The sequence below is a fragment of the Argiope bruennichi genome, chromosome X2 (assembly GCF_947563725.1).
Source record: "Argiope bruennichi chromosome X2, qqArgBrue1.1, whole genome shotgun sequence".
In the NCBI taxonomy this organism is placed as follows: Eukaryota; Metazoa; Arthropoda; class Arachnida; order Araneae; family Araneidae; genus Argiope; species Argiope bruennichi.
In genome coordinates, this window is record NC_079163.1 from 6,420,745 (window position 1) to 6,448,529 (window position 27,785).

A 27,785-nucleotide genomic window follows, 5' to 3' on the forward strand; every position below is an offset into this window, starting at 1 on the left:
TCAGGTCCGAGATGGCGCTATATGACACTGTCAGCATGAGAGCAGCTAAGAAAAGGTTCTAATTGTAGATTATAAAAAAAAAAAGATTCTCTGTGTAAAATTCCGTTTTTTCAGAAAAGAAATCGTGTTTTTCATCATCTAAGTTAATAGATAAAGTTAAAATGCAAAATTTTATCTAAATATAAAATTTGAACCAATCGTTTGAGTCATTCCAAGATACTGGAAATAAATACATTTTTATATATACCAGAATTGCTTGTTTCAAATTATAAGATAGAGATGCCGAAACTTTTTGGGAAAAAATCAATTCTCATTCATTAAATCTAGTGGTTAATGACCTGCCCCATTTTATTTATTATGCTATTAATTTTTTCCAATACTATCCAAGAAATTTGTGTATATTTGTAGTTCGCCATCTGAAAGAAATATTTCTTAACTTTAAATTCACTTTCTGAGATTTTATTGGCATTCAATTATCTGCAACAATAGATAATTTACGTAAAGCAATAAATTATTTTGACTTGAAAAACGTAGTAGATGAATGGTCATTTTAATAGTTGTAAATCTCATTGTTGAGTTATATTTTATTTTGACATGTTAAATGCAATTTCAAACTCAGTAGAAATTCTATTTCACCAAATGAAATCACACTTAAAAAATAAATCTCGCTTTATTTCAATAGTATGAATAAATCTGAACAAGAATCAACATGAATCTGCTAAAATTTGAAAAAAAAAAAAAAAAAAGCTTGCCTTTTAAGAAAAACAAAATATAAAAGGAAATTAACTTTTAAAAGAAACTAAACTATAACAAAATCTAATACTTCAAACTCCTTCAGCCTAATTCAATGCATCATCAAAAATAATATGAAACATATCTTAGAAATCTGACTTTAGAATATTTTTTTTAATTCTATAGATGCTAATGATTTCATTGACAAATTTTCATCATCTAAGTCCAAAATAAATGGTTTAAATAAATATGTGAATTAAAATTAGCTCTGATGTAGTTTTTGTTCATGAAATTTTAGTTATTTGATGTCACTTATATATTATTATTTACATCATATTTGTTGACAAAACTCGTTTTATATGTACCCGTTTTCATAGTAGTTTTCTTTCAAAATTTTCATTAATATTGTAGATGTTATTGATATTCATTATCAGTTTTTGATCTTATCGTAAATATCGTTTCTGTAACTGTTTGTTGTAAGATTTCATTTTTTTTAAACTTTTGTTAAAGATAGTTTTTTAAATAAATATATCCTTTTATATTTTTCACATTCTTTTATAAATTTTCTACGTATAGAAATATTTTATGTTTATTTGCTACATAGTTTGTTGATATGTGCACTCTAATTGTATATTCCTTTTAACTGGCTTTCTTTTCTTTTATTCATTTTTATTCCAGTGTTGGGGGGGGGGGAGATTTTAAGCCGTAACAGCGAGGAGTACCAAAACAGTAGTTTGTTCAGGTGTGAAAATTTGTACAATCGATCCTGGTGCTGTGCTAGTACTTCGCTATTTAGAACAAACTGCCCAAAACTTGTGCTTTTAACTAGTATTGTCAAAAGTATATTTCAAATGCTAAGCAAAATGAACTGGATGCATTGGTTATAAGTAATCTTAATTTCTATAACTATTCAGATCTTATTCTTGCTGTGTTTTTTTTTTATTATTTTTTTTTATTTCTGATTCAAAGTTTTTAAAAAAGCGATTTTTGAATCACAGTTTAATTTATTTAAACTGTAACAAATTCTGGATCTAACATATGTCTACTATATTCTGAATCCAACATAAGACTCAAGTGCTGGCAAGCAGAGAGTCAATTTGAAGTTACTGTAGGGCTATATTGGAAATTCGTAATTTCAAACTACTGTCAAATGACCAATGACTAAACTTCCACACTACATCCATTTGAGGACTTCTCATCTTAACATATATAAAGGTCTCTCGTTTAGGGTGGATCTTCGAAAGAATCTGCCCATCAAGCATGGTATAAGAGATTCTATCCCCAGGGCACCGCGGTTCAAATTTGTGTTGCATAGCAGGCGTTATATAGAACCTTTATATTAGTCTTATACATCTAGCTGTTATTTATATATATTAAACAAACTATGATAATACCTTTCATTAAGCAACACATAGATTGCACTTTTTTCGTGCGTAAAACAAATGCCTCCCAAAGCAATTATTTTATCAAAGAAAAAGGGGGGAAATTCCCATAAAATAGAATGCAGTTCTGATAACAATTTGCTAATGTGGCATATTCAACAAGCCATAGTCTAAACAATTTAAGAAAACCCAAGCGAATGAAACTTAATTGACTGCATTGATGTAACTGGAATAGATATGTTAATGCAAGAACAGATTTTTGAATGAAGTCCTTTAACAATATATTTAAATAAATTGGCGCCGATGAAAACATAAGGTAATAAAAAAAATGGGAAAGCCTGCTGCTTAACCTCTTAGACAAATACTTTCTCTTTCCATTCTTCCGAACTGCAAAGTCGTTACAAATTAGATTTTGAATATTATAAAATTATATGTGCATGTGTGATAGATAATTTTATTTATAAAGTTTTGAAAATCTTATTTTAAATGCACTATTTGAGAATAATTAAATTGTTTGGCAGTGATAAATTATTTATAATTTTGTTACTTTAGGCAGTGAAAATAATTTAGACAATAAACCTGTTACTCCTCCTTTACCAGTTAGAGATGTTTCCGTAAAGGGTAAGATATTTTTTTCAGAAACAGCCAATTAAATTAACCAATGCTTACTAACAGTTGTGAACCGTGTTATAGCATTGAGAAGCATGTTTAAATAAGCATCAATCATTTATTAATTTTAATTTACATTGTATTTTGTGAAATATTTTTATATAATTATACTGCAAATTATGCCAACAAACATCATTTGTGTTTGTTGGTTTGAATGAAAAAATGATTTCATACGTAAAAAAATCTTTAAAACTTGCTTCCTTATTACTTTGTGTAACTAAACTAATAATTAACTGCTTTCACAATACAGCCTATATCAATATTAGAGCTTCATTCATGAGCGTATCTCCAGTTTGTTTAAATCTGACATTTGACATGCTTAAAGAAATTTCATTATGCATGACTTATGAAGAAAAATGAATTTAAAATTCTTATTTCAACATTAGATGCTTTATTTGTTCTTATTGCAATAATATTTTATTCTTGAATTTACGAATGCCTTTTTTCTGTTAAATGAAAAATTATGCAACAAAATACCTTTTGAGAAATTTTCATTCCTGTGGTTATTGTAGATGAACATAATGGTGCCCAATAAACAAGGAATAAATTTTCCATCATATTTATTTTATTTAAATTTTAAATTAAGCATCTCAGTTGTTAAAAATTTTGAGTTTCATTAATTTACTTTTATTTTAATTTGTAGATATTCTGTTTTATTTTGACATATTAAATTGATTTGATCTTTTGCAAATTTTCATTCTTAATTGAAGTTAGAAAACCTTTTTCATCTGTAATGTAACTTTTTCATCATCATAATGCATACCATCCAGGCAATCAGAAATGTAAATTATATGGCTTCATTTTATATATTTGCCTACTAAAATTAAGGCGTATTCCCACATTCAGCTTGCTGTTTGTCTTTACAGTACACTAGAAAAAATTATTTTAAAACTTTCGTATTATTTTTGTTAATTTTCACATTCGATTGCACGATGTAGCTGAAATTGATTAAGATCCCAAATTATTGCTAAATAAATCCTTTATGCCATAGAAATTGGCTAAATATTCGTTATGTTCAAATTGAATTGAAAATACAATCCATATGTAGGGCGAACAGACTGGACTGATTATATTTTTAACTAAGGTCACTTTTACAGTAAAGTCTTAGTTTCGAATAAGGTCAGATAGAAAAATGATTTAATCAACTGGACAAGCAAAAAGATTTACCAGTAAGGATTGCTTAGAAACAAAGAAAAAAAGATCGTTATCGTAAATCAATAAATCAACAGTTTAGATAACAAAAAAGATTCACTGGTAGTTTTTTTACTCTTATTTTTTTTTAATTATTAGCTTGATTTGGGTTTTCCTGATTATTTATAAGTTATACATATTTTTGCTTGAATTATATTAATTTTCATTGTTTTGTAGGATATCTATGGGATATATCTGACTGGGCTTCACCAGATCATAGTGTCAACAACAACTTCATAGATGAATCCCCCACAGATGGGCAAGATTCGTCAAGTGTGCAAAGTACTGATTCCAATAGCTTTGTCAGCCAGATTGAAATGATGCCAGATAAATGTGGGGATGCAAACTCGAAACCAGAACAAAACATTTCTGCTTCGATTTCATCACTATCCAGTTCAAAGGTGGAAGGGGGTTCCAAACTAAACAATATTAAATCCAAACCGGGAGATTCTCCTAAATCACAGTTCCTGAAGAAAGAGAGCTCTCCTCCACCATGCTATGATAATAAAGGAAATAAATGGGCGGAATGTCCAGAAGAAGAAGTTTATACCTATGGTTTTCCGAAAGGAGGGGGCCGAGGCTTCAGGAAAGCTCTTGAGAGTGGAGATTACGGTGCAGTAAATAAAGACTCCGAGAATATTTACTTAGATGGAGTAGACTCTGACAATTCATCTGTAACAGATGTGTCTCTAAAAGTGTGAGAAAAAGAGAATAGTGAATCAGTTGTCTGTGATGCTGAAACATTACCACCACCACCAAAGAATTATGCTTCCGTGCCATCTTTCATGTGATAATGAAGTTTATTCAGTATTTAAAACACATTCACTCAAGTTTATAAACAACAACTATTTTTAGATGGAGGCTAGAAAAATAGTTAGAAAACAATGAATCGATGTATTAACAACAGTTAGTGGCCACTGAAATATTTCAAGGAGTCATCCATTCTCTTCGAAGCTTTTGTTTTCCGAAAAAAATTCAGCTCTCATTATTTTCCATTTTAAAAGAATTCCGTGTCTACTTATATATATGATTTATTTTTATAATTCATTTAAATGATGAACAAAACAAAAACGTTTTGCGTGCATTGTTTATTTAAGAGTTTACAAGTTTATATAATTTTTACTGATGAGTATACTTCACAAGATTGTCACATATAATAATGAAGCTTTATGATGTTATTATGTTCTGTATGATTTAGTTATATGACTATATCCTTTCAATGATATAAAATCTGAAGCAATTTTTAACATTTGCTTACATTGGCATTACATCTTGAATTTTTTTATGCTTGGGTTTTCTTTACATTTGCATTTAAAGAACTTATTTACTTAATATTCATTTTTTGAACAAAATTATAGCTGTTGCATAGTGTCATTTTTGTTTAACTGCATTTTTAAGTTTTTAATATTTTTTAATAAATGTCAGTGGCCATTTACAGTTATTAATGTTTCACTAAAATCTCATGATGTGTCACTTTTCAACTACATCAGGGTCCAAATAATACCGTAACTGAAAATTACATAATGCCTGGTGCCTGAATACTTGTTAATGTTAAATTTGAATTTAAAAGGTTAAAAGGTAATTTATATATGAAGGATAAGAATAAAGTAGCTGTTTATAAATGAACTGTGATAATATGGCAGCTACTGTGCCTATCATTTAAGGTTATGCAAATGAGATCCATCAATGTGTAGAATTAAATTTCTCAGGTGTCCGATTCCAGCCAATTTTTGTATCTATGATTTTAAAATTAAAATTTTTTCATTTACTACCAGTGTTTTAAAAATTATTCATTTTTGTATGTAAAATGTATTGTTTATTCAGTAGTTTTGTGATAAAAGTTTTTTACCTTCTCTGACTATTTAAATGCATTAAAGGAATTATGTAATAAATGGTTAATGATTTTATGTATGACTTTTTGTCTTTAAAGTGGCGTAGCAAAATGGAGGTATAGGCATTTTAGCTCGTATAACCAGTTTGGCAATAAATATATTGCTGTATGTGTGAAATGAATGAGAACTCATATAAACAGTTTTAAGAAACCTCTGAAATTAGTCTATTCCTTAAAAATATCCTACTATGCCACTGCCATATTGCATGTAAGATGGAGCATAATTATTTATCTTCCTCCATATACTGTGTGTGAAAGTTTGTAATCGTTGTATATGTATATATATACATATATATATGCATGTATACACACACATGCATTATGCATATACATACTATATTTATGGTGCTATGTTTATATTGCCATGTGGTCCTAGTGAAAGAATCACTTGACTGTTATTGCATTTATTAGTTAAAGGTCTGTAGACGCTGTTGTAAATAAATACTTGTAATAAAATGTTAATTGTACGCAAAGTATGTTGATATTTATATTTTGCTCTATTTATTTTATTATTATATTTATTATTTTCTATTCTATATATTTTAAAATATTAAATATTATATTTATTATTTAATTTTAAAATATTAAATAATAAATATAATATATTTTAAATATATATATATAATATATTTTAAAATAATAAACTAGTACTCGTATTTTAAAATATTAGGAAGAATGTCAACAAAAATTTTTTCCAAGAATATTTGTTCCATTATAAAAATATTCTCTTATATAAATAATTTGCTTCCCTATGGCTGTTAAAACTTTACATGATTCGTTATAATTCATCATACTGGCAAAATCTTGTATGTAATATTTCATCATACTGGATTTTATACATAGTCGGCAAACGTAACTATGCACCTCAATGAATCACAATTCAATTTAGTACAATATAACCCCTTTACTAGATCATTGAATGGATCGATTCGAAACGATGCATTAACAAGAATAATCATCCATTGTGTACCATTCTAAAAAGACCTCACTGCAAAAAGAATAAAAACAATTGTCATACAGAACTTTCATGTGTATTCTCCCATGTTCGATTATCTCCTTTGTATGCCAAATTTATCTTGATTTATTCTTATTTCCCATTGATCAGAAATTTTATTTGTATTCTTTGAAAACATAAAAGATTAAGCATACAGTTATCATGCATAATTAGAATAAACTCTTTATCATATAAAAATTTACAAATTTGAGAAGTACGAGCACATTTTTAGTCGCAACTAGCTTGGCAAAGTCCATACTCCGTTCTTCCCCTTTGGGAAAATTATTCCATTGCTTCAATATATGGTGGTGCCCATTATTAAATTTTTAAAAAAATAGGGAGCAAAATAAAACCGTCATTAATTGTTATCTCAACATGTGCTGACACCCCTGCCCCCCTTCGCCCCCATCAATTCTTTTCTCTTTCTTGATGTATCCAGTAAGCAATGCTTTATGCTTATCCTTTCGATTCGTCATATTAAGCTTCTCAAGCCTTTTTTTTTTTTTTTTTTTTTTTTTTTTGCACTTTTCGAGAAAATGAAACATTTTTAAAGACTTTTTTTTTTCGAAATCCAGCACTTTTTATAACATTATGCTCCATGATTCAATAAATAATATTGAAACATAACAATACTCTACAAATAAATAACCACGTATAGAAAATCAAGTCACGACGAGATGAAGTCATATGGTTTTACATAAATACATAAAATTATCCCTAAAAAAGAACGACCCCATCTAAACAAGCAAAAGAAGCTAAAATAGAGATAAGTCAGTGAAACGGTTATATTTTTTCATACTAAACAATCGTTTTTCACTGACCTCCAGATTCATCAAGACCCGTTGAATGTTGAAAGATTATTCACTGCAAGGAAAGTACATTCATTTAATCCGGCAGACATAATCTTGTTCTATAACGTGGTGAAATAATTTATATTTCCCCATCAGAAAGAAAATAAGCGATTGAACAGAAAAATAAGGAATTTTAAAGCCTTTATACAGGGGGAATAGTAGAGTCTATACAAAAACCGACTTTTTGAAAAACCGGTTTTCGAATTCAATATTTTCAAAGAAACCGGTTTTAGTCGGTTTTCAAATTTTTATCCAAAAAAAGTTCGAGTAGGGAAAATATTTAATTTAATTTATATAACATAACAGAAAAAATCAATATCAAACTCAAAATATATAAAAAAAAAATTAAGCATTACATATACATATTATTTACACAAAATAACGAAAACTCAAACAAAAATTTCAAATAATATTCATATTATTTTCACTAATTTTAATTTCTCCTAAGAAAATAGGATTGTAAAAAACTTAAAATATTCACTGAATGGTGGCTAAGTCTTGTTCTTATTTTGGACACAATATTGCCTGAAATTGAAAATACTCGTCCACTAGCTACTGAGCTTGGTTTTATAGTTTTCAGAGCCTCAAATAACAAATGTAAATTTGTTTGTTCTTTTATTCGTTACCGCAAATAATGAAAATTCAGCTTTCAGTGTCTTTGGATTTGTAAGTTTTTCTTCAGGGTCTTCAAGAAACTTAAGAATTGATTTTTCTATGACTTCTTTTAAAAAAGCTTTACTCTGATGTAGTATCTTCGGTTTGCTCTTCATCAGAATCGGTTTCCAGATAACTTTATAATTTTGGTTTTTGAAGTTAAAGAAATTACACTAGATTTCTTCGCTGAACTAGAAATGTTTTATGGATTTTGCAAATACAGCAAAAGAGTTGGAAAATTCTACTTGTTTTCTTTCTTGAATTCGTTCTTCTGAAGTATACAATAATTTCAAACTTATTTTAGTGTTTAAATTTTTTAGTTCAATTAACAGAAATTCAAATATACCTTCATTTGTTGATAAATTGGCATCTCATCGACCTAAGCCTTCAGCTGCTAGATAAATCGGTCTCAACAGATAAAATTCAATTAAAAATAAAATTATTTTTTATTTTGTTTATTGAAGACGAGGAATATTCAGGCGTTCCAGAAAATCGGTTTTCAAATTTGACAAATTTACTTTAAAAACCGGGTTTGAAAACCGACAAACTCTAGTGAATAGTCAAATTTCATCTTAAAACATAAGCAATTTTTGAGCACACTTAGAGAAAAATAAAAACCAACATTAATACAGTTTTTTGATTATAGAACTATGTGCTATGATGAAATGAACTAAGTTGGATATTAACTAAGTAAATATACAATTTTCTAAAATATAAGCATAGAATATCATCAGTAATTGCTGAATATTTTTCACCTACACTGTAAACAAATTATATAAAACGTTTTTTTTATAAAGTTTTGTTTGAAAAATCTTATTAAAGCACTTTCATTGCATATCTAAAATTATTTTTTATATACGTTGTTATCTCAGAGCTAGCCCAAATTATCATATTTTGTTAGTAATGAAAAGTCTCTGTCTTATTGAACAAGTACATTAGCTTTATATTCAATTTCAGCAATTACTTTTTCTGAAAGAAGTTTCATTTTCCGTAAGGACATTAAGAAATCAGATATTAATTTTCTTTATGTCATGGGAGCTATTTCTTTAGCCACCTGTTCCTCTAAAAATATGCAATATTCTTAATGAACTCATACTGAATAATCTCAATACATTAGTAATATTGACTGAGTGGATTCCGCCAGACTGCTTTACATTGTAATAGACCATTCGTTGTGAAACGTGATATTTCATTCAAATTTCCCACTTCAATATTTTTATCAATGCTGAATCCTCTTTCATCAGATGCTTGATCATGAGAAATAATGAAAATAATTTTCAAAATTTTTCACAATTAAGTAAATTTATTTTCTTCAAATGAAGGATAACAAAATTCATCTAACCTCATTTTCCTGGCATTGAAATTCTTGAAACCGAGTAAAAATGATATGTCTATTATTTATATGCTCCAAAAAATGAATCTGTGTACTTTATGAGAACAGTATCGCACTCACCTTCATCATGCACTTTTTTTAATTTGCACCAACAGTAATTTCCAGCAGATTTATTCAAGTCAATTCAAATTTCAATTCTATCAAAAAATAAGCTGAAATTTAAAAAAATTCAACCATATCAATCGTTTAACAGCCAAAAAAAAATCAATAATTTGGCCGAGTAAGATGTTTGTTAAAGTCGGTTGGTTTTAATTCATCTATTAATATTATGATTATACATTTCTTTACGTATTTTATCTCAATGTAGGCAGAGGTAATAAAGATTTTACGAGAGTGTTATAATATTTCCACAGAACATGGAAATTTTTAAATTCGTTATTGCATATATAGTTAAAATTAGATTTTTCAAATTAGCCTGCAAGTTTCTACAATTTTTAAATTCGTTATTGCATATAGTTAAAATTAGATTTTTCAAATTAGCCTGCAAGTTTCTACAATTTTTAAAATGTATCGCATTTATTATAATACATATTTAAAATAAAATTATTATTTGAGAAAGTATAACCCTTTGAGTCGTATTATATTAAAAACAAACCACCTTAAAAATGCATGGTTGAAGTTTTATGCCGTGACAATGAAAATTTTTACATAAATTATTTCTACCTTTAATTTCCTTGCAAATGATAAGGTTGTGGTATGTCCCACTGATTTAATTATTTCACGATATCTTCCATAATTCATGCAGTGGTTTCTTTTTCCAGTACACCGTTAGTATAAAATTGATCACTTAGCCCATTTTCTTTAAATGCCTCGAAAGTTTTGTGTTTCTATGGTTGTAATAGAAAGATTTTCCTACAATCTACGCTCAAATCTGACTCTCTTTTATGGTATTTTGATGTATGTCATCTTTTTTAAAAGCTTTAGAACAAAACTGGCTACCCAACTTGGATTTTACTGTCGGTAAAATCTTACCCTCCTCCTAGGTTTTTGGAAAGGGCGAAACAGGTTCGTGTTCAATATATATGTTAGCGATTATTCACTTCCTGCAAAAAAATTGGTCACAAAAATTCACTAGTAGATACTTAACTTCAATGAAAAGCAGTAATGAATTTCCTCCTCTCAAATTGTAAATTAACCTATAAAGAAATGCTATTCTGATTTTCTTGAATATATTTAGTAAATCAATTATAGTATTATACACAATTATGCTTCTTCTTCTTGTGTACAGCCGACCACCCCGCCACCACTGAACGTAGCAGTATCGACAGGACTTGTTGTGGTAGACTACTATCTTTAACAAAGTCCGCCCATACCATTGACCAATTCACCAAACCTACATCCTCTTGGAGGCATTTGGTCCCTAGCCATAAAGTGGTCAATCACTGACCTTCCTCCTCATCTTTCCGTTCCCTGTCTTCCTATTAATCAAGGGACGGGGCATCACATTAGGAAACTGTCAATATTTCTCCCAATTCTCGTTTCACAACAGAAATCCAAACACTTTCAAACAGTCGGTAAAAAATTGACAATTTTCAGCATCATGTCCTTCAGAGTTTTAAGATTATCTGGTACCATCAGTACTAATAAATGGCTTAAATAATAGTAAACAATACCAATTCCTCCACAGATACATTTATTTTCCTGCATTCTTCCGAATGTTTGGAAGTGTAAGGGAAATCCCCCATGTCCTGATATAATTTGGATTACCAGTGGATTGTATCTTCTTATTTTTATTTCTGGATTAGGAATAAAGTCATAAGTTACTCTTCCTTATTTGCACATTACTCTTCCTTGTGAGGAATAAAGTCATAAGTTACTCTTCCCTGTTTGGACATATACTATATGTCAAACCAGTGTAGCTTTATTTCTTCTCTTAATTCCCATTTTAAGACACTTTTTAATTTGGGGACAATTGCTTCAACACTCTTTCTCTGCCGCCAACTTTACATGTTGGTCCGCCTTTTCATTACTATATAATCCATGGTATGGGCCTTAACCCAATTCAAATCTATCCACTGTTAATTTTACATTTTTTATCGTTTCTTTTATCGCCCATATTTACCTATTACAATTGTGAGATTACTGTATGACGAGTAAAACTTACAGAGAATCTGAAAAAATTGAGTAATTCTGTCCGTCCTCCACCCTTTCACAATATTCAATGGTCATCTTTAGATCTTGCACTTCTGCCTGGAAACTTTTTTACTGCTGAAACATTTGTTTCCTATTCTAATTTTATTATTAGTAATTCTTATTTGAAATTTAGTGAACATTACCGTTTCTCTGAGATTCATTTTCAAGATTCCCATTATCACTTGAAGGGCTTCCGTAGAAATGTTTCTATATGTCCATAACAATAAGAGTGCGCCGTTGGATTGCGTGCCCGAAAAGAAGAAATGGCTCAATGGCCCCAGTGTAGATTTTTCTTAGATGGTATTTCCTTTTCGTATAAAATTTATCCGCAACTCTTACTAGTTTATGTGTTAATGCATCCACTTTTTTCTTGACCTTACTAAAATGAGATGTAAATGTTAATTTGCTGACCCATATGACTCCCAAATATTATATTTAATTTGATTAGACACATTTAGATTGTTATTGCCCATTTTTATTTTAGACGGATCTGCTAATTTTAAGCGTTTTCCAAAATTAATCGGATTTGTATTGTTTTCCTTTCATTAAATTCAAGTTTATGTATTTTGACCCATTTTATGAGCCTATGAATTATTTGTTTTCCTTTTATTTCAGGTTCATCTTTTGTTCTTCCCGAGATTATTAGTAACATATCATCGGCATACGCCTGTATAAAGCAGTTCTCTGGAAGAATGATCTTAAATGAAGAATTCATATTGAAGTGCCAGAGTAACGGCCCGCTGCATGATCCTTGTGGCACTTCTCTATCCATTATAAATTCTCAATTATTCTCTCCATCTGGGTAAATACATTGTCTTTCACATTTATTTTTTAATCACTTCAAAAAGGTTGCTTGGGCAATTTATTTTTATCAGGGCATACAAAATGCTATTCCTCCATACTGAATCAAATACTCTAGCTACATCCAAAGATATAACTGTTGTTTTTAGTTTTTCATTCATAGAACCCTTTATTTTACTCCATAGTGCATTTTGTGCTGTTTCGCAAGAGTGTTTATATCTGAAACCATGTTGATCATGATGTATTCCAATTTGTGCTGCTAATAAATCCTGTACTCTTTGAGTTATCAGTTTACAAAAGATCTTATTTACTGTTGTTAGCAAACAAATTGGTCTCTAGAATTTAGGGTCCTCTAAGTCTAGGTTAGTGTTAGGAATTACCATCAATTTTGCTACCTTCCGTTGATTAAAAAACGCACCTCATTCTAAACACTAGTTGTATAATTCTAAAAGTATAATTGGATTCTTTCTGTTAATTTAAGCAAGAATCTCCATTGGCTCCATTGGTTTGTTATCCAATACAGGTTTTTTCTTTTTAGCCATTTTATAAATCGTTGTTCTCATTTCATTTATTGTGAATATTTTATCTTTTTCTTTGGTTTTATATTCCTCAATACTTTTCCTCATTTTCTTCTGCATTTTATTTTCTTGTTGGGATTGTTCCTTTTTGAAAAGGCATCTCACAATAGTTTTATTAATTTCTTTTGTATTTTTGGTTTTTGTTCCATCCTGTTTTTTTGACACCATGCAATATTGTTTTCCTTTTCCTTTTTTCTGCCGCTAATTTAACGGGAGCTCAAAAAAGTTCACTCTCCTTATTTCGCTACATAACTTTTCAAAGCATTCTCTACTTTTCTTTTTTAACATTCCTCTGTATATTTATTCACTTTTTTATAAATTTTTCTTTTCTTCACTCTCTCTCCAGTGTTTTTGCATCTAGGTACCTGTGACTCAAGGCACTTGTCAATTTTTGTCGTTTCTACAGGTCAGTGTATACGGTTTGACGGTTTTCAAACCCGGTTTTTTAAAGTAAATTTGTCACATTCGAAAACCGATTTTTAAATTAAGAAAACCGGTTTTAAGAATTCATATTATTATGTAAAAATTAATTTTAAACTTATTTGATTTGCTATTCATTCTATGCAACGGGCAGCATACACATTTTTTCAACGTTGCGAGTTGCGTTGGCCAGTGCTTGTGTACTGCACAGTTGCGCCTCGAATTCGTCAATTTATGTTTTTTCAAGAACATCCCTTTTCACTATTTTTTTTTCTACGTGAAACAAAAGTTTGATAAAGTTCATCTCTTGCTTCTCGTCGGATGTTTTGTGTATCGGTATGAAGTCAGTGCTAATAGAAACGTCAGCAATTTGACTGCCTCGTTTCGAAGAACGTGTGAAAGGAATAAATAATTCCCAGTTTTCTTCTTGGTCACACTATTTAATGATATATGAAATTTTCTTCGTACCACTCCTGAAAGCTTTTTTACGCCACTTGAACTAGCCATATCAATACGAAATATTCAGTTAAAATAAAATGCTGTCAGAAATGACATAACACTCACATACACGTGAAAAAAAAAATAGAACTAAAAGAGTATCTAACGCGAGAAATCCGTGGTCAAATGTGCTCATATTTCCGCGTCACACCCCTTAATGAAATGGAATTTCGAAATGTGGCCTCAGAATCCGATCCGTCTCGAGTGACGACAGGTTTGCTTAATATTGTGAAGGTGAAAACTGGAAACAAAAATATAAAGTTGTTACATTTGGTAAAAATAACATAAGTATTAAATAAGTTTATTTTTTATGTTTGTATTTTCTATTTTACATTTTAAAATTTAAATTTTATTATATAAATTTCTTTTATCAAAAATTAGCTTGAAATAAGAAGTTCTGGCTTCTGTTTAATGGAATTTTAATTAAACCCAGTGTCTTAAAATATTCCATATTTTCTTTCGCAAAGTTTTAACATAAATTATGTCTTTAGCAAGCTTCGGAATTAGATTAAGAATTGTTTGTTTGTTTTTCAAAATTCCTAGAAAATGTGAAGATTAGATTATTTTATATTTACATTAATATTAATAGTTAAAATAATAAAATTGCAAAATAAAGTTCAAAAATATTTATTCAATAACTTTAATTTCATTTTTAGATAAAAATGAGTAAGTCGGAAGTTTGGGATAGTTTCAAAAAGTTCGGGATAGACAAGGCAATCTGCAATCATTGTAATAAAATGTTGAGCTGCAAAGGATCATCTACGAGCAATCTACATAATCATTTGAAAGCAGTTTATAAAATAATTATCGGAAAGAAATCAGAAGAAAAAAATGCCTGGATATTCCTCTTCTTCAAACAAATAAACAAATATTTTGAATTTTATGAAGTGAAAAGGAGTAGTTTAGAAGAAATCATATCAAGACTTGCAGCAATGGATGGATTTTCTATTAATGGCATTACAAATAGCTCATTCATATGAGAGTCTCTTCAACAACAAGGATATTCATTATCAAGAAACAACTCTAGAGTAATGGATCTCATTCATGCATTTTATTACAATGCTAAACGTGAAGCTATTATTGAATTAGATTCAATAAAAAAGAATGGGAAAAAATTCTCTATAACTTTAGACGAGTGGACTAGCAAAAGAAATCATAGATATTTAAACATTAATGTATTTTGTCTCTTCCAATGTACTCGCTCCACTTAAAACGTCGTCCATATAAAAATCATGGCACAAGACTGATGCAGCACTTGGAAAGTTTTTTCCCTCGTCAATGGAAATTTGCTTAAGAGTTCTCATGGCTAGATATGGAGCACTAACCATTCTGTAGGTAACCGTATTTAGCTGATACGTTTTAACGGGCTCATTAGCTCCCTCTTTCCATAAAATTCTTTGGAGATTTCTTTAACTCTTATCTATATTGATCATACGATACATCTGACGAATATCTGCAGTAAATGCAAATATATACTTTCTGAATCTAATTAGCAATGTAAATAGATCGTCTTGAATCACTCCGCCGCTATACTGAATTGAGTTGAGCGATTTTCCACTACTAGTCAAGGTGGACGCATTAAACACAGTACGTAGTTTAGTCGTCGTTTTTTGAGGCCTATAGATGCCATGATGAGGCATATAATATGTCACTTCAGGTTCAACACTTTCATCTTGTATCTCGCTCATGTGGCCTAACTCCTCATACTCCTTCAGAAAATCAGAATACAGTTTCAGATATTTTTGGTCTCTAGACAGGCAAGTCCACAGCGATTCGAGTCGTTTTAGAGCAATATCCCTTGAATTCCCTAGACATGACCAATGCTCTTTAAATGGCATTGCCACAGTATATTTTCCTGTCTCATCTCTTCTATGTGTTCTCGCATAATGCTCCTCACAAATAGCATTCTCTTTACTTTTGGGTAATTCATTACCCATTTCCTCAATCTCCCCAAATTTTCTCAAGTTTGAATTTAATTCTGCTCCACATATTAAACCGCAATAGTTAGAATTTAATTTAACTGAACTCGAAACGCTACCTCCTACAATATATCCAAATACAGAGTCCTGTAACGTCAAATTCTCATTTTTAGCATTTAATTTTCCCGGCTTTATTATTTCATAAAAGTATTCAGCGTCAATTAAAATATCTATTTTGCCCGGAATATTAAAATTAGGGTCCGCAAGGTCAATTGATTCTGGCATATTTACACGCATATTTATCATCTTATTCGGTATTAAATCCGTTATTTTTGATACCACTAACATTGAAATATTTCTTTCGAAACTTTTATTTTTATTAGCCACAATTGCTGTAACTCTGCGATTAACTACAAGCGAGGCATTATTAATACAAGAAATAGATTGATTTATTTTTTCACTTTGGAGTTCTAGCCTCTGCATACAATTCTGACTCATGAGGCAGCACTGAGAGCCGTTATCCAAAAGGCACCTTACTTCCTGCCATTGCGAACATCTGTCTTTTATCAAACATCTTACAGTAGACAAAACAACATTCTTGTTTACGGTTAGATTTGTTGCGACGAAAGTCGGACCCCACTCACTGGGAGAAACCGAACCCTGTTCCGAATTTCTCCCCTCCGATTGCGACTAACCGCATTCGGCGGTTTTTACATTCGTAGACGAAGCATTTTTTGCTTCTTTCGAAAAGTGTATGAACTTGTTGTGAGCTTTGCCACAGAAACAATTTCTAAACGAACACTTTTTAACGCTGCAATTAGGCGATAAACATTTGAAGCAGACGTTTTTATTTTTTACTACCTCTACGCGTTCAAGAACCGAAAGTCTCTTAAATTGAGGACAAGCATACAAAGGATGATTCTCACTCTTTAGACATAAATCGCAGTTTTTATTTTTCATCTCATTGAAAAATACTCTTGATGCTGGTTTAAATTTATTGCTATAATTTTGCCCTCTTCTCATCTCATTAATGGTTTTGCCTTTGGAAGCAAAATAAAGATCACATTCTTTTCCTAACTCGAGAGGTGTAAACCACTTTTGATTTTGCCTAATATTAATATGAGTTGCTGTTTCTTTATCCAGCGTTTGGAATAATTTATCCGAAACTATCAATTGTTTTAGGGTCACAAAATCTTTAACACCCCTTAATTTTAAATAATATTCAAAACTCGTCATTAAGCGTGACGCGAATTGCACATGAGTTTCATTATTTCTAGTAGCATATCTAAAATTCTCTAAAACCGCTTGCGCTGTTGGCTCGAATTCTCTTAGTACAATTGATTTAATTTCTTCATAATTATTTAAGTCTTTCTCAACAATATAAGTTAGGATATTAGAAACTCTTTCTCCTAATAAATTTAATAAAATCTCCGCTTTAAATTTCTCAGGAACCTTTTTAGTACTAAGTGCTCTATCTAACGGAGTAAAAAAGAAACCCCAATCCTGAGCTTTGCTCGGTGGTTTAATACACAATATTCTCACAGACTTTAATAAGCTATCCAGAGACTCTTCTGGTTCGGTTTTACTCTCTACATTAACAGAAGTTTGAGTACTATTTTCAGTAGCCCTTAATTGCCCTAATTGTAATTCTATTTTAGCTCTCTCTAATCTAAGACGCTCTAGTTCTATTTCACTATCCTGATTGGATTTTTGGTTTTTATTCCCTATTATTTAATCTATAGCATCTTTAACAACTTCGTTGTCATTTTTGTACACATCACTCTCCTCAATTAAACGTATTATTTCACTCTTTTTCATGCCTTCCGCAACAACCAAACCTATCTCCTCGGCAACGAGTTTTAATTCATCTTTCTTTAATTTTGCTAAACCCGCCATTTTAAATATATATTTCAAAACAATTCACGAGAATAATATTATCACAATTTTATTCTAAACTCATTAAAACAAAATTAACTTCGTCTCGGAAAATTAATTATAACTCATCAAAAACAAAATTAACTTTATCTCGGGAAATTAATTATGACTCATTAAAAACAAAATTAACTTCAACTCGGGAAATTAATTATAACTCATCAAAAACAAAATCAACTTCATCTCGGGAAATTAATTATAACTTAACAAAAACAAAATTAACTTCATCTCGGGAAATTAATTAGTTAATAACTCAAAGGATAATACTGCCCATACCTCTTTGCTGGGACTGCTGTCACTCGAGACCAGTTATCCACAACAGAATTCTCATTCTTGGTATTTTCGCACCAATTTCGTCATCATCGACGATATCTCCACTAATAAATCACACATTTCAAATGATGAATCACTATTCAATAGATGCATAGACGTCTCCGGCTAACTGGACCATGTTTTGGCCTTCGATAGCTCAGTTTTTAGAAAACTCAATCACATATAAATGAAACACAAACTCGTGGACTGTATCTCTCTTTGTTTATTCTCAACACTCCTGACACACCCTCTCTCTCTGGGGTTTACACACACACTCTAACGGTTATATGATTTCACCACTTGGTGGCGCTACAAATTTAGTAGGCGGAGCGTTCTGCTGACTTATTGGCATCAACAATAAGTATAGTTGATATTTAATGTGTTTATTTGTGCATTAATGAAATAAATTTCTCAGTTTCAACAATATATTCTTGCATGATTATTTACAGAAGATTTAGTGAATTGTATAATTTATATTTCAAAAGTTTTTAATTATGTTCAACTAAAAATTATTGCATAATTATTAAAAAAAAATGTTTAAAGGCATCTGTGTATTAGCAATCATATAAAAATTAGGCATAATTTAATTACAATTATTTAATTGATAATTCTACTAAGAGAAAGAATTTTTCTCTCCAAATTAATGAATATTTCTTTTAATTTGGACTCCAGTTATATATAGAAATAACTAAAAAAAATTATACAAGTAATATAATAAATGAGTTTTTTTTATAGTTCTATTTTATGGATTAGATAATACAAAGATGTTACGAACCTGCGATGCGGCTTCCCAGCATAGTGGGTGCCATAGGAGGTCCCAGAGCTTGGCGACAAACTTGGCGACCATTTGGCGACTTTGGCGACAAAATGGATTATACCCGAAACATCGAGAATTTTCCCGACCGTCCAGTAGGAACCGAGATACGCCTCGAGCGTTCCTGATTGGTTGAGAGGCTTCTAGCCCCGCCTGCTGAGACCTATAAAAGGAGGCGACCGCATCTGCTACGGCAGAGTAGTTGGAATCGACGGTGAAGAACTGGTCTTCCATGGATAAGCGGAGCAGCGACGGAGTCAAGCTAGTGCTGAACTAAGCTGTGCGCTACTGTCTGCAGTAGAGTCTTGTTGTATGCTGCTGTTGTTGCTGCACGTCTCGGCTGAAGATAGTCGTCTTCTGTGTTGTATATAGTTGTCGTCTTTGTGCTGTCCTGTGTGTCTTCGTGTAAATAAACGTCGTTGTTTTTTTTCTACTGCCGCCTGCTGATTGAGTGTTCTCCACACAATATAACTCTCACTATCCAAACGAGCCCCGGATATTTCGTAACATTTGGTATCAGAAGTGGGATAGTGGTCAACAATGTATGGTGAAAACGAGATCCCAAGCGAAAATGGCTGATAGCGGTAAGGGAGTTACTGGCTCTGTTGGCTGAGATGAAGAAATCTATGGAAGCTGGACAAGAGGAGATGAAGCAAGGACAAGAAAGATTGGAGAAAGAGATGCGTTCCGGTCAAGAAAGAATGGAGAAGATGAAAGCCGGATTGGAGAAAGAGATACGTTCCGGTCAAGAAAGAATGGAGCAGGAGCTTAAGAAGGACATCGCAAGTGTTAAAGAGGAATTCTCCAATATCATTCAGGAGAAGATGAGTGCAATTGAAGATAAGGTGGCTTCATTTGAGAATAAGGTAGTTTCAGTGGAAACTAAAGTTTTGAAGATGGAAGAAAGTATTGACAAGGTTCGAGAAGACATCGGAAAAGAATTTGAACAGAAATTTGGGAAGGAGATTGAAAGCCTGGAGAAGCAGATTTCCCATGAACATGAGGAATCCAAAGTGATATTTATACCCTCCCTAGCGACGGTTAAACTCTCGACATTCGACGGAAAAACATACTGGTAAGTATACAAAACACAATTTACTATGGTAGCGGAAGCTAATGGATGGAATCCTCAAGCCAAAGCGTTTCACTTGGCAGCTTCGTTAAGAGGAGACGCTGCCGACATCCTTGAGACTCTTACGGATAAGCAAAGACGTGATTTCCAAGCTCTATCGAGTGCACTTGAGCTGCGGTTTGGAGAGAAGTGCACTAAAGAATACAGCCGATTGCAGTTAAAGTCCCGCTATCAAAAAGCGGGTGAAAGTCTGCAGGAATTAGCTTTCGATATTCAGCGACTTTCCCATTTAGCATTTTCTGATTGCCCGGTTGAGACACGTCAAGATCTGGCTCTCCAGCACTTCATCGATAGTGTGCGGGATCCGGAAACACAGAAGGCTCTTAGACTAGCAAATGTCAAAGATATAGGATCTGCTTTAGTCTTTGCACACAAAATAGAGGCTGCCCAGCAGGCCACACGCAAGGACCGACACACAATCAGAGCTGTCTCTGCTGCGGATTCGGACTCTGATTTCGTGAAACAGATTGACGATCTGCGAAGAGAAATTCGGAGGTTAAAAGATCGCAAAGATGGCGGAGGTACGGAAATTCGATGTTGGACTTGTGGTACAGCCTGACACGTCCGTAGGAACTACCGGGTTTCTAGAAGTGGTGGAAATAATTCTCCACCACATCAGGGAAACTAATATGTGGCCATCTCGCGGGGCGGAGGTGTCCAGATAGTCAACAGCCCCATTTCAAAGTATTTCATATTTCACCCATAAGTAGCGGTGACAATGGACTTTACGTGATAGGACAAATTGGTGACATCTCATGCAATATGGTTGTCGACACTAGAGCCAATGTGACCATAATAAGAGAAGATCTGGTACTAAAATTAAAATTCAACATAATCTGGACGCCACCCTGCATCACTTTACAGACAGTGACGGGAGATAAGATTTATGTTCATGAGAAAGTCAACCTCGCTATACGCTTTGGAAATATACACTACCACCATACGGCATTTGTAGCAGAAATTACCGACCCTTGCATTCTCGGACTAGATTTTCTGCTGAAATATGACTTTAAACTGGACTTCGGAAATAGTAGAATGAATTAAAAATTTGCAGACATCACTCTTTTTGGACTACACGGTGAACTGGAATCCAGCCAGAAGATAATAGCTAAAACTGACATCTCCTTATCGCCTAGGACTGAATGTGTAATACCCGGTTTGGTAGCAGATAACCGAAAATTCCGATTTGGTGTAGTGGATTAACCTGACACCGACCGTGCCAGAGCAGGAGTGTTGGTAGCTTCGTCGGTAGTGGACCTCTCAAAGTCAGTCATCCCAGTGAGAGTGGCTAACATCAGTGGTAAGACAAAGATTATACAGAAAGGCGAGGTGCTAGCAACTTGCACTCCTGTCACTTGTATAGACCAGAAGTGTAATAGTCAAGACGTTTCTTCAGACGATCTAGTCCAAAATTTGCTGCAGGATACAGATTTAGATGAAAAACAGAGGTGTGCTGCTAGAGAGTTGATAAAAGAATTCCAAGACTTATTTTCTCGAACATCTGAGGACTTCGGAAGGACTCAACTAGTAAAACACCGAATTGATACAGGAGAGCATCCTCCTATTAGGCAGCACCCCAGACGACTACCATTCGCTAAACAAGAAGAAGTCCAAACACTAATTAAAGAAATGCAAGATAATGACGTAATAGAGCCGTCATCAAGTCCTTGGGCATCCTCCATCGTCTTAGTAAGGAAGAAAGACGGCTCTACTAGATTTTGTGTGGATTATCACCGGTTGAATGATGTCACCAAGAAGGACAGCTACCCTTTGCCAAGGATAGATGACACGCTTGATACACTTGCCGGCAATACCTGGTTTTCCACCCTGGACCTCAAGAGTGGGTATTGGCAAGTAGAAATCCATCCTGAAGATAAAGAGAAGACGGCGTTCACCACAGGACAGGGGCTATGGCAGTTTAAGGTTATGCCTTTCGGCTTGTGTAATGCACCAGTAACATTTGAACGCCTTATGGAAACAGTTCTAGGTGGGCTTTCTTATGAAGCCTGTCTGGTTTACCTCGATAACATCATCATCATGGGGCGTTCCTTTGAAGAACATCTTCAAAATGTTAGACGTGTACTGCAAAAGCTGAAGGAAGCTAAACTGAAATTAAGCCCGTCCAAGTGCCACCTATTCAGGCGTGAAGTCACCTATCTTGGGCATATCATTTCGGCAGAAGGTGTTCGAACAGACCCGGATAAGATATCGGCTGTAAGACACTGGACCTGCCCGATGGATGTTCACCAGATCCGGAGTTTCTTAGGCTTATGTACGTATTACCGGAAATTCGTGAAAAACTTCTCAACAATCGCCAGACCACTCCATAAGCTGACCGAAGCGAAACAGAATTTCATCTGGATGGACAAGTGTGACAACGCCTTCAACAAGCTCAAAGACGCCCTAACATCTGCTCCCGTCCTGGCCTATCCTGAAATTGGAAAGTAATTTATTCTGGATACGGATGCAAGCCATGAATGCATCGGAGCTGTGTTGTCCCAAGAAATAGATGTACAGAAGCATGTCATCGCCTATTTCAGTAAGTGTCTGTCCAAACAGGAAAGAAATTATTGTGTGACCAGGAAGGAACTTCTGGCTATCGTAAAGGTCGTAGAGAACTTCCACCCTTACCTCTGCGGTCGAAGGTTTCTGCTTCCTACAGATCATGCTTCATTAACCTGGCTATTGAATTTTAAAAAGCCAGAAGGTCAAATAGCCAGATGGATACAGAGACTACAGGAATATGACATGGAAATTCGCCACCGAAAAGGATCAGCGCATGGAAACGCAGATGCTCTTTCGAGAAGACCATGTTCGGAGAACTGCAATTACTGCTCTAGAGTTGAAAAGAAATTTGGCATGGTAGTTGCAACACCATCAACATCAGAATCAGATCCATGGAGTGACGGGAGCGTCCGGAAAAACCAACTAGCTGATCCTGAAATAAAACCAATAATTGAATTTAAAGAATCAACAGGCGGAAAGCCTAGCTGGCAGGACATCGCCCCTTTCCATCCTACAACGAAGCGTTACTGGGCTCTTTGGGATTCTCTCTATCTAAGAAATGGTGTGCTGTATCGCAAATGGGAGTCTGACGATGGAAAAGCATTCAGATGACAATTAATACTCCCAAAGACAAGAGTATCAACAGTCCTTAAGGAACTCCATGGCAGTCCGACTGGGGGTCATTTTGGTGTTACGAAGACTTTACAAAAAGTTCGAGAACGATTCTACTGGAATAATGTGCGAAATGACGTGGAGAAGTGGTGTCGCACATGTGATCCCTGTGCTGCACGTAAAGGTCCTGGGAAACGCATTAAACGAAGACTGCAGCTGTATAATGTGTGAGAACCTTTCGAACGAATAGGTTTTGACATCCTAGGCCCTCTTCCTAGGTCATCAGATGGCAACAACAACATCCTGGTTGTCATGGGCTACTTCACCAAATGGCCTGAAGCTTATCCCATTCCCGATCAAGAAGCCCCGACTGTTGCAGAGATTCTAGTTCAAAATTGGATTTCAAGATACGGAGTTCCTCTGCAACTGCACTCTGATCAAGGAAGAAACTTCGATTCGGCTGTTTGCAGGAGACTGTGTGAGATACTCGGCATCGACAAAACTCGAACTACGGCTTTACATCCTCAGTCAGATGGCATGGTAGAGAGATTCAATCGGACCATTCTGAACAGTCTCTCTCTCCTGGTGTCCAGCAATCAACAGGACTGGGACAAGAAACTGCCCCTTTTCCTACTTGCCTATAGAAGTTCGCTCACGAGACTACTGGCTATTCCCCATCCCAAATGCTATTCGGACGTGACCTCAGTCTGCCTGCAGATCTACTGTTCAGCGGGCCTCCAGATGCTCCCTTGACGCCTGAGGAATATGTCGAGAACCTCCGGACACGGATGGAGGAGGTGCATCATCTAGCCAGAGATAGGATCGGCATGGCTTCAGAAAAGATGAAGACCCGATACGATGCTAGAGCAACGGGACACAATTTCCACGAAGGAGAAAAAGTGTGGTTATGGAATCCGAAACGTCGCAAAGGACTTTCTCCGAAGTTGCAGACCAACTGGGAGGGTCCTTATACAGTCCTTAAAAGACTAAATGACGTTGTGGTACGGATACAGAAATCACCACACTCAAAGCCGAAGGTGATACATTGCAACAGGCTAGCCCCTTACCTTGGCCAAGGTGATTAAGATCTTTTCAGTTCAGACCATGGTCGCCCATTATATGATAAATAATGTAAATCATTTATCTTCTTAATTTTGTTATTTTAGTATTGTAATTTATTTTTGTATTGTTCATGTATTTTGAAAATATTTACGCTGTATGTCATTTTGAGTATTTGTTATTTTATACTTGCTTATTGTGTGAATATGGTAATCCTGCAAGTAGATGCCTCTTACTCAGATATTGTTCTGCCCGGGACGTGCAGTCCTTAAGAGAGGGACAATGTTACGAATCTGTAATGCTGCTTCCCAGCATAGTTGGTTCCACCATCGGAAAGAATGTTTTACAGTCATCTGTATTGTACCAGCTTCTTCCAAAAGCCACTCAACAACTTACGCCCTGGAGAAGGGAAGAAATTCTCTTCTTCACAGGCCATGGCCCATTTCCCACCTACTTAAAAAGGTTCAATTTAGCAGACGAACCTTACTGCACCTGCCGCGAAGTGGGGTAACCACTCCACTACGCAACAGAATGCATTTTAACTACATCTTATCACCTAACGAAACCATCAGCTAACCTTCAACAGGTCTGGTTCTCCAGGGTAGCAGATAACTCTCTCAGCAGGGCCAAGATCAGAAAAACGGTTCAATTCCTGCATGAAGAGTCACAGCTGTTCAGATACTGACCACCACTCCTATAACATCGGAAAACCCATCTCACCACCTGCACGACAAGACTTCCACCCAGGCCCGGAAACTCCAACCACCAACGCAGGGCATCCTCAAGCTCAGACAACTCCATTCAGTCCTGCATAGCCCATGACATCCCTGCTCCAACCCAATCTAAAACCAACACTTCCTGCTCTAACCCAGCCAAGTCAGCTCCTCACCAGTCTAACCGAATTCAGCTCGCCTACTCCAATGCAACCCACTGCAGCCTAAAAATCTTTAACCCAGCCAACTACAACTCAGCCAACATCAGCTTCACATCATCAGCCCAATCACCATTACCTCCACATCATTAGCTTAGCCATCTGCAACTCTCACTCTCCATGTCCACCCAACTGTTTAAATAATCGTTAAGATTATAGTCGCAGGGGCATGGAGAGGTGTTAAGTGTTAAGTCATCTGTATTGGACGGAGTCCAGTGTCGCGTCGGAGGTTCCAGAGCTTCCCAGCATAGTGGGTGCCATAGGAGGTCCCAGAGCTTGGCGACAAACTTGGCGACCATTTGGCGACTTGGCGACGAATTTGGCGACTTTGGCGACAAAATGGATTATACCCGAAACATCGAGAATTTTCCCGACCGTCCAGTAGGAACCGAAATACGATAGATTATACCCGAAACATCGAGAATATAGTTTATAGTTCTATTTTATGGATTAGATAATACAAAGATGTTACGAACCTGCGATGCGGCTTCCCAGCATACTGGGTGCCATAGGAGGTCCCAGAGCTTGGCGACAAACTTGGCGACTTGGCGACGAATTTGGCGACTTTGGCGACAAAATGGATTATACCCGAAACATCGAAAATTTTCCCGACCATCCAGTAGGAACCGAGATACGCCTCGAACGTTCCTGATTGGTTGAGAGGCTTCTAGCCCCGCCTCCTGAGACCTATAAAAGGAGGCGACCACAGCTGCTACGGCAGAGTAGTCGGAATCGACGGTGAAGAACTGGTCTTCCATGGACAAGCGGAGTCAAGCTAGTGCTGAACTAAGCTGTGCGCTACTGTCTACAGTAGAATCTTGTTGTATGTTGCACGTCTCGGCTGAAAATAATCGTCTTCTGTGCTGTCTATAGTTGTCGTCTTTGTGCTGTCCTGTGTGTCTTCGTGTAAATAAACGTCGTTGTTTCATTTTCTACTGCCGCCTGCTGATTGAGTGTTCTCCACACCATATAACTCCCACTATCCAAACGAACCCCGGAAATTTCGTAACAATATCTTTTAAAAAGTGTTTTTTTACAAAAGTTATTTTATATTACTGGTAAAAACTGTCTAGAAATAAGTATTATAGAAAATAGTTTCAAATTGGTCCTCGCGTCTTCTAAGACCGCCCCTGTAACAAAGGCACTAGAAAGTATTATTATAAAATATTCTTCAAAATATTTTCAAATATTTAATTAAAATATGAATGTAATGCGTAAGAATGGCTTCTATGCAACAATACGCTCGGAAGTTATTGAAACGAGGGGTTAAAACGTCAATAAATTTTTAAAGAAAAACTTATTTACAATTTTAAAAACCTTTCTTATTGAAGATCTACTATTCAAATTACGAACTAACTTTCTGTCGAACGGTCTAGCTTTCAGAAATCTCGAATATGTTTTTGCATTATAAATGTTCTCCTAACTTAATTCAGAGACAACATCCAGTCTATAAATTTAATCATGTTAAAATTTTTGTAAATAATGCGACATCCTTTTCAGAAAAATTAGGCATATCAACCGAATGAAAAATCGAGCCAAATTTTAAAAAATATAATTAAAAACTAAAAAAATAATTAAAAATTGGCATTTTAACTTGAATTTATTTTTGAAAACAGCTGCCTTTATTTGAGAAGCTACTTTCTTTGATGAATAAAATACCAAACAAGAAAGGGGAAAATATAAAACTCATGTTATTAAAATTTTTTGGTTAAAAATCTTCATCACTAAGCAGATGAATAAAAATAATAAAAATTTTGCTATATGCTGCATTCCAAATAGCTCTTTTCGGTCCTTTTTAATGAATATTAAATCCAAAAGAATAATGTTAGAGTAAGATGCTGATACCCGTTCGTAATTTCAGTCTTACTGAAGAATAATATAATTGTTAATGTGTTTATCTATACGTTAACATGAGTCGTAAGACAAAAGCCCCCAAAGCTTAACATTTAGCAAACGTGATTTAGAAGTTAAAAATGTGTACTTTTAGGCAATTTATCAAAATTTACAACTATAATTTTAATTAATCTCTCTCTCTCTCTCTCTCTCTCTCTATATATATATATATATATATATATATATATATATATATATATATATATATTGAAATAGAACTCATTCGACAAGGTTGTATAAAAAATGGTTTTGTCCATTCTTGCTATCAAAACATTAACTGTATTAAAATGCAACTCAATAACTGACTAAAATGCATCGATAAAAAAGTATTAAATAAGAAAAAAAATCGTAATAATAATTCCACTATTCTTTATCAAGTATTTTTAATATTTATATGTTACAAGGGAAAAATAGAATCAGTTTAATCAACTTTACTTAAAAAAACATCAGTTCAAAATGGATATTCACAGACCAATGCGAATGTCAAAT

The 27,785-nt window shown here is 33.9% G+C and overlaps 2 protein-coding genes across 4 annotated transcripts in view; one reads left to right on the forward strand and one right to left on the reverse strand.

Annotated features, from left to right (window-relative positions):
* LOC129960261 (fat-like cadherin-related tumor suppressor homolog) overlaps positions 1-6,338 on the forward strand; it is a 595,142-nt gene extending 588,804 nt beyond the window's left edge. For 2 of the 3 annotated variants that reach the window (XM_056073541.1, XM_056073540.1), the window contains 2 exons: positions 2,667-2,735; positions 4,152-6,338. In XM_056073541.1, the coding sequence (XP_055929516.1) occupies positions 2,667-2,735; positions 4,152-4,675 (593 nt within the window). In that variant the 3' untranslated portion in view covers positions 4,676-6,338. The remainder of the gene's footprint in view (positions 1-2,666; positions 2,736-4,151) is intronic. The other variant, XM_056073542.1, reaches the window with a different exon arrangement.
* Positions 6,339-15,596: 9,258 nt separating this feature from the next.
* On the reverse strand, positions 15,597-16,124 carry LOC129960372 (uncharacterized). The gene has a single exon (XM_056073782.1). The coding sequence runs from the start codon at positions 16,122-16,124 to the stop codon at positions 15,597-15,599; it is 528 nt and encodes a 175-aa protein (XP_055929757.1).
* Between the last annotated feature and the right edge of the window lie 11,661 nt (positions 16,125-27,785).

Coding starts and splice junctions, on each gene's coding strand:
- LOC129960372 (XM_056073782.1), bottom strand. CDS start 16,124: ATGGGTAATGAATTACCCAAAAGTAAAGAGAATGCTATTTGTGAGGAG.